This window comes from Poecilia mexicana, unplaced genomic scaffold (genome assembly GCF_051168715.1).
Source record: "Poecilia mexicana isolate PSO_F unplaced genomic scaffold, ASM5116871v1 scaffold_10, whole genome shotgun sequence".
NCBI classification, from domain to species: Eukaryota; Metazoa; Chordata; class Actinopteri; order Cyprinodontiformes; family Poeciliidae; genus Poecilia; species Poecilia mexicana.
The window spans coordinates 14,531,246-14,544,035 of NW_028263379.1; the positions used below are offsets into that span (position 1 = coordinate 14,531,246).

Consider the following 12,790-nt stretch of genomic DNA (forward strand, 5'->3'; position numbering starts at 1 on the left):
TCAACTTTGTATTGAAAGTGTCATAATTTACCAAATTACGCTTTATGACACCAGTCATAAATATTCATGAAGGCTTATTCATGTGCATGACAGGTGTTATGACATATTTATGATGGTGTCATGACAGTCTTATTCAGCCCCCTTCAAATAAAGTGTTACCCTATTTTTTTGTTTTACCTGTACTCAGGCAGGTGAAGGTCGTTGCTTATACATTAAACATGAATTTTTGGAGAAAATGTTGCTTAGTCAGCCCCTTTTACAGATGATGATGCAAAACCCATAAATAAACCAATTGAACGATCTTTTCCATAGCATAACTCACAAAGTAGTGCATAACTGCGGATACAGACCTGGATACAGACCACAATAGCAGCACTAAGCAGCTGTAAGCAGACACTGGTATCAGTCATTGTGTTATTATGTGATTACTGTCTGGAGACGAGCTCAGCAGAAGATGTAATCCACAGGTGATTTACTCTGGCCCACGGTTTCCTTCATATCCCCTGTCAGTGTGTCACGCTCTTGTCATGAATCGGCTGGGTGCTCAGTGGTCTGAAACTAGACACTTAAAAGATCTGCATACAAAACCAGAGGGAGTGAGAAGCAACCACCCCATCTCTGCTGCCTCTCTGCTGTGCATTGCTTTAGCACTCATTCACATTGCGGTTAAAATGTTAATCACAGCTCTGACGCCATTTGTGCAGCAGCAGCTCCACTGCTGTTGCTTGAGAGAACTGCAGATACACTACAGATGGATTGTTTTTTTGCTGTTTTGTTTTGTTTTGTTTTACAATGCTTATGTTAAGCATTGTAAAACTCTGAATGTTCACCATCTATTTTTGGAAAACATTTAAGATAATCTACTTCCTTTCTTGAAATGCTCCTAGAAATCTTAAAGATTTGCATGAAACAGCCATAAAATCCAAAGCAGCCGTGTTTTCTAACGGAAGGTCAAGCTTCATCCCATCTAAAAATAATCAGCAAACACCAAAAACATCCTTGCTTTCCCATTTGCCTGCTACAGAAACATCTCCTCTGCAGATTTCCTTTCTTTCCCTCCCCTCCACCTAATTCAACATCAGCCCACCACCACGGGGATTTGGCTCTTTAGCTCCCACCGTTGCTAAGAAACAGTGACAGGAAGCCTGCCTTTTCGACTATGTGCGAGTTGCTCTGGTTTTCTGTCTTATAGCATTCCCAGCCCAAACAATGACGCATTCAGCCAGCTATCCAGATTCCTACTGCTGCTAGTATCTGTGTCAGCTGTAAACAGCAGGAGTGATTTCATCAGCTTGTTTTACAGCTTCACTGGACCTTTTATGAGTCCGCTTCCTGGAAATTATTTATTTAGACATTATTGCTGCAAGCGAATTCAAACTCAAACCTATGACCTATTTTGTCTCCTTTTAAGCTGTCAGAAGAAAATAAATCAGCTGTAAATCTTTTGATAAATGCCACATTTAGGTTCGAGATCTTCAGATTTTCTCCAGAAGTTTTCAGAAGTTTTAGTGTAGGTTTTTTTTTTTTTTTTCTAATCCTAGCAGTTTCTAAATTATATATCCAGGTTCAAATATGTACACCTCCCACAATAATTTGGATATATTTCCTCTGAAGCAAACCATTTTTGTAGCCATTAACGAGACACTTTTCTGAGCAGAGGTCGTCTAAATGTATAAGTCTGGTGGTACATATCCACGTTTTAAAAACATGGTTCACATTTAAGAAGCTTAATATCGTCCTGCCTCGTCCATCCTTAAATCCGTTTTCATGTGTTTTTTGATCACTGACGGCATGATGCTACCATTACCATGCTTGACACCTTGACTCCAAACATACTAAATGTAGCTGTTGTGATGGCCACTGAACTTTTGAGTATCTGTACTCATTTTTATGTGCTATACTCTTAAAGATGAAAATAAACCGATCAAATCCTAAAACAGACAAGTGGTGGTGAGGTGTAACTTCTCAACAGGTCAAGGAAATGTTTAAGGAGTGAAATCCTCCCATCAGTAAATAAATCAGAGTTATGCAGTTGAAAGGAATTTAACTGTCTGAGTCTCTGAGAACTGTCTGAGAATACTTCACCACTCTCTTTTAACCTCCCTTTTAAGTCCCTGCATCAAACAGTGATATATATTGTCTCCTCCTTCTTTTAGCCTTTCTTTTGTCTCTGTAGTACACCACCTGAGCCACTTTACTGCTGTTTAGAAAGGCAGCATTAGGAGGAGACAGTAGATTAAAAACAACTTTACTGGATCCATACTCACATAGATTTTCAATCTGCTTTCAGAGAATTATGCACAAGGTTTTCTGTTTCTTCAGTGGCATGAAATAGAACTGAGAGCTTATTTAAAGTAAAGACAAACATTTTTTTTTCAACCGATCACAAGGACGAAACTCAGCTTCTAAAAATGTACATGACATGTCGTCATATCTGTTTTCCCTTTTGCTTCTGAGTGTGTTTTTAAACTGAAAGATTCTTCTGAGGTGTTGAGAGAGGATATGCAACCCCTTAGAAATAGACTTCTTTTGCAAGGGACAGTTTGGGATGTTTTCTTTGTAAAAAAAAACAAAAAACAAACTAACAGATAGACCATATAACTGGTTTATTCAACAGTTAAAATTATACCAGAGGTTTTGGTTTATGCTTGAGCTACAGCACCTTCATGCCACTTGAACTGCTTCACATTGTTAGTCAAATCAGAAACTATATTGTATTTTATGGCTTGAGTTTTCAGGGTGATGTGCAATCATAAGTGCTCACCGTGTTTTATGCAATCAAATGTTTAATTTTAGCCTCATCTGACCCAAACATCTTCTTCCACGTGTTTGGTATGCCTCCTATGTAACCAGGGGCAACAGCAAAAGAGGCTTTTTATAGCTTTCTATCAGCAATGGCTTTCTTTCAGGCACTCTTACAAAAAGAACAGATAATTGTCAAGTCAACACCTTCTCCAAAAACCTGAGCTGCAGGGGTCTGCAGGTCTTCCAGTTGTTGTTTTTTTTTTTTCTAAAGTATGTGCCTATAAGGGAGCAGTTTGCTTCTCTTTTCTTTAAAACACTCTTGATGGTTTATAAATCAGTGAATGGCTTGGCACCACAGTACAATAATGTTCTGTTGTCACAGTATCAACCTTCCAGACCACTCAGGTCTTCTGCTTCAATGTTTCAAACTTTGAAATGTTTGAAATGCCAAAGTGTGTCATGCAAATAAACTTGATTTGACTTGGTGATTTCGACTACTTCTCTAATTCATTCTCTTACCCAACCTGTCTATCAGTGAGGACCAGCATGTTTGCAGTTGACCTCATTTTGGGAGCATCACAGTAAAGAAAGCTGAATAAATACACCTGAATAACTAAAATCGCTGATTTTAGTTGTTAATTAATTGTTGACTACCCGTCAGATAATTATTTCAATTTATTTTTTTTTATTTTTTCATGGGTTGATTATACCTTCAGCTAAAAAAATCATATGATGTAAGCTTGGAGGTCTTGAAACAGAATATTTTCCCCTTTTTGTTTTTGCTGGTCCATGTTGTTCCCTTGAATAACCTTGCCGTCCATTTTGCCATGAATTACAGTTTCCCTCAAGCCTGATTAAACTAAGATGATGATCCATCCTTCTGGCCTGCAGCTGCATCTTGCACTCGTTTCCTACAGCTCTGCAGGGAGTGGCCGCTGGTGTAAGGTTCAGTTTTGATTGAATTGTATTCTGCCCCCTTGTGGACGCCGGCCTGATGTCAGGGGAGGGTTGAGGAGGTTTAATGGGCAGCTTACTCATAAACACGAAGTCACCTTAGAGTCATTAGATCACATCTAATTCTTTTTTATTGAGTTATGGTTCAGTTTAAGGGCATTTCATTTCCTTTTAAGATCTAATTTATTAGAAATTACATTTAAATAATTATAATTTTTTTTCTGATGGGTCCAAATCCAAATCCTCCATATCGTTGCTCTGTTTACAGTCAAGCTGTCAGTCAGCACTAAAATTAAAAAGCCTTGCTGCATTAACCCCTGTCCTCTAAATTACTTCTTAAAGCACAGCTGCAGTAGCCTCAGAGGCCACATTAGCCTCACTTATGGGAAGGACAGGCAGATAAGCTCTTCAGGTTGCTCTCTTGTCTAAATGTGTTAAAGCGAGATAAAATGGCTGCTGGATGCAACGTGGACCGGGTACATTTAGCTGAACTCCAGATAAGGAACCCTTTCTGTCTGCAGGAGGCCAAACGAGATGGTGAGCCTGCCTCAGTGTTTTCATTTTTACCCAAAGCTGCACGGTGGCTTCACTGCTTCTGAACCATCAGTGTCAGGAAGAGAAAACATTCTTTATGGAAAGACCATAATTAGAAAGATCACAATTATTTTGTTGTCATGTATTAACCTATTAATCTATTCTACAGACTGATAAATAAGTAAATAGCTTCCACATTAACAAGGAAACGTCATTAGAGTGATTTTGTAACAGCAGAGAACTGGTGGTGACCCAGAGTCATACTTACACTAAATGTTGACTCATTTCAGAGAGAACAGCAACCAATCAGTCTCAAAGAATGAAGCATAAAGAAGCTCAAAGCACATTCCCAGTGAGGAATATGACTCTCTGTAGAGTTTGTCCTTCTGTTTGGGGCCATAATCCTGAAATCTCACTGGCCGATCATCAGCTGCCAGAAAGAGGAGGAGCTGTCACCGCTCTAAGATGACATGTCACATCTCCAGGGACTCGCTTCATCACCTGTTGAGCAGAGCATGGGCTCTCATGCAGATGCTGTCCTGTATTGTGCTTGTGTGACACTTTATATGCCCCGGTCCTGTTTGCTCTCCCCCAGTAACCTCAGAGAACAGCTGCACTCTCCCTTCGGTTGTATACTATTGAAGAATATCACCTTACTGTGAGTTATAAGTTCAGACCCAAGGAGCAGCTTCCTTCACTTTAGTTTTCACATGAAAATGGAAACTTCCTACTTTAAATGTAAAAAAAAATAAATAAATTAAATATATATATATTTTTAGCAAAAGATAATGAGCTATACCTCATCAGTAAATCAAATATAATTGTTTTTGAAAAATTGTCACAGTTACAAACAGCCATTGTTAATTACAGACAGAAAAAAAGGAACATTACATCATTGGTTCCAGCTCCTGAACACTCAAACAGGCCCACACCATCGCACTACCACTGCCATGTTTGACTGTTAGCACCATGTTATTTTTCTAAAATATTGTTAGTTTTACACCAGATGTGATGGGGCAGAAACATTTTGTAAAAGTTTTGGGGATCATCAAGATATATATTAATTAAATCAGTTCAATTTATTTGATTTTAAATGTCTTCAATAAATAATTGAAAATAAACTGAATCTGTTATTTTTGTAAAGTGACTTAAGATCAGATTCTTTGTGAACTAGTACTTCACTAAATTTAGGTAGGAAAGGTTGATAGAGCCGCTGCCTTGCAACAAGAATAGAAGGTCCTGGGTTCTAATCCCATGCCGAGGTATTGCTGCCTTGGCATGGAGAATATGCCATCACCATGGTGATGGCATATTCTCTGTTGCACAATCCGTAATTTAATGCAGCCAGTAGGCAAAGTTTTAACTATACTGATGATGTAACCTTCCAACCTTACCTTACATACAATGATCTACACCACCAGTGTGTTTGTGCATGGTTGTCTTGTGGCGACCTGTCCAGGGTCAAGCCTCTCACCCGATGACCTTTGGAGACAAACACCAGCACCCCCACGACCCTGCATGCATAAGAGGGTATAGACAATGGATGGACGAATTCTAATAAACTTTCAGTTTAAAAATGTTCTATGGTAATCAATTTCCAACAAAACTGCACTCAAATTCAGCGAGTAAATATTTGAAATAAAGTAAGATAAATACCTCAATTTTATTGCATAGACAAATTAAAGGTGTCTGTCATGCAGCAGGAAATAGAAGTTGGCTTCATATTGGTAAAAGATTTAAAACTGCTGCATTCACGCCACAAAATTACCTGAGATCGTTTTATAATCTTCTTTCAAGACAGCTAATTATTTGCTCTATTGATTTAAGGACGTAAAGTTTCTGTCAAAGCTTCAGTGAAAACTCCGTGAACTGTGATAAATAATTCAACGAACACTATCACTTTACTTGAGATAAACCTGCTGGGTTACCATGGTAGGAACGCATACATTATTTACTGGCTGAGTCAATGTGACTGCAAGGCAGCTTACTGGCTCCGAGTCGTTTTTAGATCCCTTCACACAGCGAGGATTAAACGTGGTATTAATCCATGGCAAACAAAATACCGTGTCTGAGCTGAATGTTCACCTCCGAATGAGAGGGAAGGAGCTGAACTGCAGTGTGCTGCTGGACCATGTAACGTGGCAGAGAGGTCGCGATGGAGGGGACAGTAGTGACCGCAGGACCGGAGAAGCCACAGAGGCGGGTGAGGTTCCGTGTGGCTTCAGGGAACAGTGGCCGGGTCCTTAAGGAGATGTTCAAAGATGAGGGGCCCTCAGACTCCCTGGATTCAGATTGCACCAGCAGCTCGGATGCCGAGCGGGCCAGCACCCCTTCTACATCTGGAGACGTCCAGGGAAACCTATACGGATTCCTGGGCTCGGAGCTGGACGACAGCGAGAGTGAGCCTGATGAGCTGCTCATGTACGCCGGGGCCACCAAGGACTGGACGTTCACCACCAAGAGGGTCAACATTCTCAGCAAGAACGGGACGGTTCGAGGGGTCAAACACAAAGTCAGCGCAGGTCAGGCGCTCTTTGAGAACCTTCCTGACGGTGTAAGTACCGGTTGGCCATAATCACATTATTGCCTTAGTGGTCTTAAGACTTTCTTTCTGAGCTGCATATAGAAGCTGCAGTGCCTCTGAAAAAAACATTCAAATGTTGCTAAATTACAACCTCAAAAATTCATGATATTTCATTTATTTTTATAATGGACTAACAGTAGTAGTAACAGAAAGTAATGCACAGTTGAGGTTTAGTGACTTTTAGTGCCTTTTTTTAGAAAAAAAAAAAGATGGACAAACAGTATATTCGACCTCTGTTACTCTGACGCTCCTAAATAAAAGTGCTGATCAGGTGAGAGAAAGATTGACCTTTGAACCCTTCTGCAGGAGAAATTCTATGTGTATTGGAAGACTGGCACAGGGCATCACCATCCCCATGATGAAACATAGTGGGGGCACCATGATGCTGTGGGGAGGATTTTCAATCTTGGAAGAAATTGTAGTAGAGGCTGAAAAATGTTTAAGTTCCAGGTGGAGGTTTATGTTTGGACAGGGTAATGAAGGCTGTAATGAAATAAAAATATAAAAAAATAATAATATCTTAGAGTGGCCTAGTCAAATCTGATTTAGAATCTCTTGTTAGACCAAAAAGTGCTGTAAACAGATGGTCTTTATGACGTCTCTCTGAGTTTGAGCTTTGTTACAATAAAGAGTGGGCATAAATTTTAGTCTATATTAGCGAGACTAGTAGATTCATATCCTACTCAAACTACCCTCAGCAGCTGAGGGTAGTTTTACAAAAATATTTGACTTAGTTGTGTTTAATACAATTATTAGTTAAATTTTGTTACAGGTAGCACTGTTTATCTGTCACAAAAAAATTCCAACAAATGTACTGACGTTTGTGGTTTTAAAGTGACAAATTTGAAGTTGTAGCTGTATAAGTACTTTTAAAAAGCGCTTTTGGAGCGGAACCAGAACAAACGCTCCCAAGCTCACACAACAATTAAAGATTAATGATCCATTTCATCAAGTGTTTCAGGAGAAACTAATCAGGTTAATGAATTCAGCATTGCTTTCTAGTATCACAGCACCGTCTGCTGCACGTCACTCCAAGGCAACACTGAGCCTGTGTGCTCACTAACTGAATGATGTCATGTGAATGTCTGAAGCGCCCAATGCAAATTATTTATTTCAAACATATATTTACAAAAAATGGGGAAAAACCCCATTTGAAAAAGATGGTAGATATGTAATTATCATAAATCCAGTTAGAAAATCACTTCATTTGGGTCAAATCATAGCCAAGGACTTCCAAACAAGGATAATGGCATTCAATTAATTTTGTTAAACTAACTAACTTGTAAATGTTTTTAAGGGCACAAACAAGGTCAGATTTAAACAACTATTGAATTCCAATAATTACATTTTTTATAAGTATAAAATATTTCATTACACAAATAAACTAATCTGCATAAAGAAGGTCTTTTTACAGTCTAACCATCTGTCATCTGTCAAAGTCTGTTGAAAGTACAGCTGTCAAGCTGAAAGTCCTTCACTTCCTGCACAAGGAAGGTAAACCATGTTGTTAAAGAAGCTGCGCGTTGTGTCCATGCATTCTTATGTAACAATTTTGAGATGACATTGAATTAAAGCCATCCCAAGGGCTAAAACCACTACATTTTTTGAGTTAAAGCTGCTGATTTTTAAACATTTTTTAAAAACTGTCACCATGTTGTGAAGATGTCTGATGAAATACACAGCTCCCGGTCAAAAACAACCAATCAGAGCCAGAAGGAAGGTCTGTCGATCATCCTCGTACACATTGCTAAATGTGCTAATGGCAGAGAAACAACTTACTGCTCCAGGAAAACCATTTATCCTCCACATCAGTGGCTATACTAACTAGGCTAAGCAGACATGGCAGCCTGTGTTTTGATGAACAAGCTGCAGCGTTGCAGAGAACACGGGGCAGGATGCAATGGGCGCATACACTAGTATGATTGATTGTGGTAAGACCCTCCTCCTGAGTCTGATTGGTTGATTTTAACTGAGTGTCCTATTTCTGGAGTTAGTATTGGTGATCACCAGAGGAGCTCATTTTTCCCCCCACAGATTATATGTCTTATTACCACATAATGATAATTATAACAAATATGTCAAAATCATATATTTAAAAAAAATAAAAGTTATTTTAACCAAACCCAATGTCATAAGTGTCTTACTGTGCTAAGGAGGGAAAGAACTACACTATTGCTCAAGTTTTCTTTGGGGATGAAATTAAATATTGTATTTCATTTTGGAAATCAAGATCACAAAGTAACAGAACACAAGCTGCTTGAGATCCAGTTAGAAGTTATTTACCCCATCTGCTGACAAGGAGAAAAGGGGATGAACTCTAAAGATCTTTGACAGGAGTTGAGGGAGTTTTTCTATGTAAATTAGGCAAACCTGGACTTCCTTCTGCTGCAGGACCAGGATTTAATGAAGGTGACAGTGGAGGTGAAGGGTGTACGGATTTGACATGCTGCTGTGTTGGAATGAGGTGCATTTATACTGTGATATAATGAGTGGGAGATTTGTTTAGAGCATTTTTATTTACTTATTTTTAATTCAAAAACTTACTGATATGAAGCTTATTATATACCTTTTAACAAATAGATAAAGCCAGACGATGATGTTACAGCTTTATAAGCCTCTGACTGGTTGATTCACAACTTATGTATGTATCTGAGACACAGCTATGGAGTTCTGAGTTTTTAATAAGGTTAAAAACAATTCTCCAAAAAAAAGCTTTTATTTCATTCTTCAGCTCAATCAAAATAATTTCATCAGTCCTAAATAACCTAAAGTAGCAATCATGACTAGATTCAAGACAGCAAAGGAAGCATTTTATTTCTGAAGGGTGTTTTATGTTCAGATAAACACACACTGTTTACAATTCTTTAATTTTGATCGTTTCTCTGGGTTATAAAAGCCTGCCTTTCAATATCACGTTTTTGACGTGATATTGAATTCTTCAGATATTAAAAGCATAATTTGGTTCCCTCTTTAAAAAATGTCTCAATATCTAAAACAACTCTCGATGAATGAACTCAGTGCTAAAGGCGAAAAAACCCCCAAACATGTTTACTTGTATTTTAATTAGCTTGGGGGAGGACAACAGTAACACAATCCATAGTGCAGTACAGCCAAGGAGCAAAGTTTCAGCTTTACTCATGACGCAACATTCTCACGTTTCATTTTCGACTTTCCTCAGGTGCATTTACCTCTCGAGTTTGGACGCATAGTGATCTACACCACGAGTTTCCGTGTGGTGAGGACCACTTTTGAGCGCTGCGAGCTGGTCAGGAAGATCTTCCAAAACCACAGGGTGAAGTTTGTGGAGAAGAACATCGCTCTGGACAGCGAGTACGGGAAGGAGCTGGAGGAGCGGTGCAGACGTGTCGGTGAAGCCCCCTCGCTGCCAGTCGTGTTCATTGACGGACACTACTTTGGGGTCAGTCCCGCGTACTGCTTTGTAGCAGCTCCAGGCATCGGTCTCATGCGCGTCTGATGGTTTGCAACTTGTTTTGCAGGGTGCTGAGAAAATACTTGGCATGAACGAATCAGGAGAGCTGCAAGATCTACTGACAAAAATCGAGGTTAGGTTTCCCCTGCAGCCATATTTGAAAATTATATTATTAGTTATAGATTGTGGGCAAGTAGATGAACTAGCCAGAAGTGTGTTTTCCCCTCCAGTCTCAGTTTGATGCAGACAAACAATAAATAATTCGTTTGCTTTGAGATTTATTGGCATAATCATTATACCAGCAAAATTTCCATGTCCCAAAGCAAACAACTGAATTGAGTGCAAACAGGAACAATCAGCTCCTCTCACTCACTGTGTCATCAATAAAGCATGTGGAAAGGAACTAAAAATTTCATGCACATCAATATCCAGGCATCTGTAATGGAGGGGCCGTTATTTATTGATTTTACACAATGCAATTGGCTCCATAGTGTGAACTACAATCCCTAAAAATAAATATTTCAGCTTCCCCCTCAGCTGTGGTTGGCCTTTCTCATCCTTTGCTTTAATTTTGAATTCAGATTCCCTCCAAAAAGAAACTAAAACTAGATCCAAAACGACAATGACATTAAAGTCATAGTTGTTGTTTTTGTTTTTAGCCCCCGAGGGTAATTAGAAGGGTGCCGCCCTGAAAGGTCATGCATGCAAAAATTAGCCTGAAACTGTCCAAAAACATTGGTGATTGTGTGTTTACAAGCATGAACACCAAACTATTTTGAATGTTAATTCTGCGAAACAGTAGGAGACTAGCATTTTGGGAAATGCACTCATTTTCTGTGTAGTGGATGAGAAGAGGATCACAGTGTACTCTGTCTTTTAAATGTTAAACTAAGGAGAGAAGGGGGAAGAAATTACTTTGAGGGCCTTGAAAATAATAAGCCCCTTCCAACTTTTCTCATTTTGTCACATTTACCTGCTTGATAAACTTAAATAGTTCATAATTGTGAAATGGAGGAAAGGGATACTTTGTTTTAAATTAAAAAAATAAAATACTTTCAAGAATGTGGAATTTTGTATTCCATCTTCTGAGTCTGTATTTTGAATATGTGTGCCTGTTAAAGAAAATCATTCCCCACAGGATGATACTGCCACTACCTTTATTTATAGTGGGGACAGTATGTTCAAAGCAATGCAAAGTGCTAGCTTTGTGTCCGCACTGAGTGGATAGAAAACTCTACACACCTCTGTTAAAACAAAAACGTATTTGTTCAATTCAAATGAAAAACAAATTACAAACGGGCAATGAGAACGTGCCCTACCGCTTCCCTTCAACCTTTGTGTTGTTCTATCAAATGAAATCCCAATAAAGTACTCTTTGAAGTTAGAGTATGTAATGTAACAAAATGTGAAAAAATGTACAGTGTGAATACTTTTGAACAACTAAAAATGAAAGCCAAACAATTTGATAGTCCAGTTTGCAAAATCTGCCTGAATTTAAAAACAATGAGCATTGAAAGAAATCAATGGCCTGCAAAAAGAGATGTAAAGTCTGCCTTAGAAAAAGCAACACCATAATTTGATTACATCTTGTTAAAAAGTTGTTCCATTTTTTCTTTTAAACCTGGACTTTATCTGCACTGTTGGCATTTGAAGCCTTTATCCAGAAACTAAAACTACATTTTCTCCGTCTCTCAGAGGGTTCAGCATCCCCAGACGTGCCAGACCTGCGGAGGCTTCGCCTTCATCCCGTGCTCAATGTGCCATGGCAGCAAGATGTCCGTGTTCCGCAACTGCTTTACGGACTCCTTCAAAGCTCTAAAGTGCACTTCCTGCAACGAGAACGGCCTGCAGCCCTGTGCTAGCTGCAGCTAGTGAGGACTAGCTGCACCATCCTGAAGTGGGACCAAACATCCCACTTCAGGATGTTTGGTCCTGAAGCTGCACCATCCTGAAGTGGGACCAAACATCCCACTTCAGGATGTTTGGTCCTGAAGTGGGACCAAACATCCCACTTCAGGGATGTTTGGTCCCTGAAGTGGGACCAAACATCCCACTTCAGGACCAAAAACAGGAACCTGAAATGGACAGCAGCACGGCCAGTGAAACACGACACAGCAGGATCCTTTCTCCATGGCCATTATTATTGCGAAAACTGGAATTTCTAATAAAATCTGCAAACTTTCTGATTGTCTCCGTGTCAGTTGGATTTCCCTGAAACATATTTGATTTGTAAAAAAAAAAAAAAAAAAAAAAAACATCCACTGAAGGGTTGTGAACCAGCTTGCCCTCTGGGAAACATAAGCTTGTTAGTCAGGAGGCGTCGTAATTAACAAATCTCTCGTCACTAATCCTATATCAGACACGGTTGGATAACAGTCACTCGGGACAAACAATGAAAGTCAAGGGCTCAATTTTCAGACAGTCGAAGGCAGCAAACTGGAACTTACAGGGAAGCTGTGCTCACAGGGAAGCACAGAAATGAATTCAAACAGTAACATTAAAAACCCTTCAAAAAGCCCCTTGTCGATGCAATGCTTAACCAT

The 12,790-nt window shown here is 39.3% G+C and overlaps 1 protein-coding gene across 1 annotated transcript; it reads left to right on the forward strand.

Moving 5' to 3' along the window:
• The first annotated feature begins 6,345 nt into the window (after nt 1-6,345).
• On the forward strand, nt 6,346-12,128 carry grxcr1a (glutaredoxin and cysteine rich domain containing 1 a). Its single transcript, XM_088009219.1, has 4 exons — nt 6,346-6,787; nt 9,996-10,235; nt 10,315-10,380; nt 11,943-12,128. Exons 1-4 carry the CDS (start codon nt 6,389-6,391, stop codon nt 12,117-12,119), a joined length of 882 nt encoding a protein of 293 aa, XP_087865345.1. The 5' UTR covers nt 6,346-6,388; the 3' UTR covers nt 12,120-12,128.
• Nucleotides 12,129-12,790: the final 662 nt, after the last annotated feature.

Bases quoted from the DNA above. Each gene is read 5' to 3' on its own strand.
- grxcr1a (XM_088009219.1), top strand. From the start codon at position 6,389: ATGGAGGGGACAGTAGTGACCGCAGGACCGGAGAAGCCACAGAGGCGG. The intron at 6,788-9,995 runs GTAAGTACCGGT...GACTTTCCTCAG, and splicing joins TTGAGAACCTTCCTGACGGT to GTGCATTTACCTCTCGAGTT. The intron at 10,381-11,942 runs GTTAGGTTTCCC...TCCGTCTCTCAG, and splicing joins ATCTACTGACAAAAATCGAG to AGGGTTCAGCATCCCCAGAC.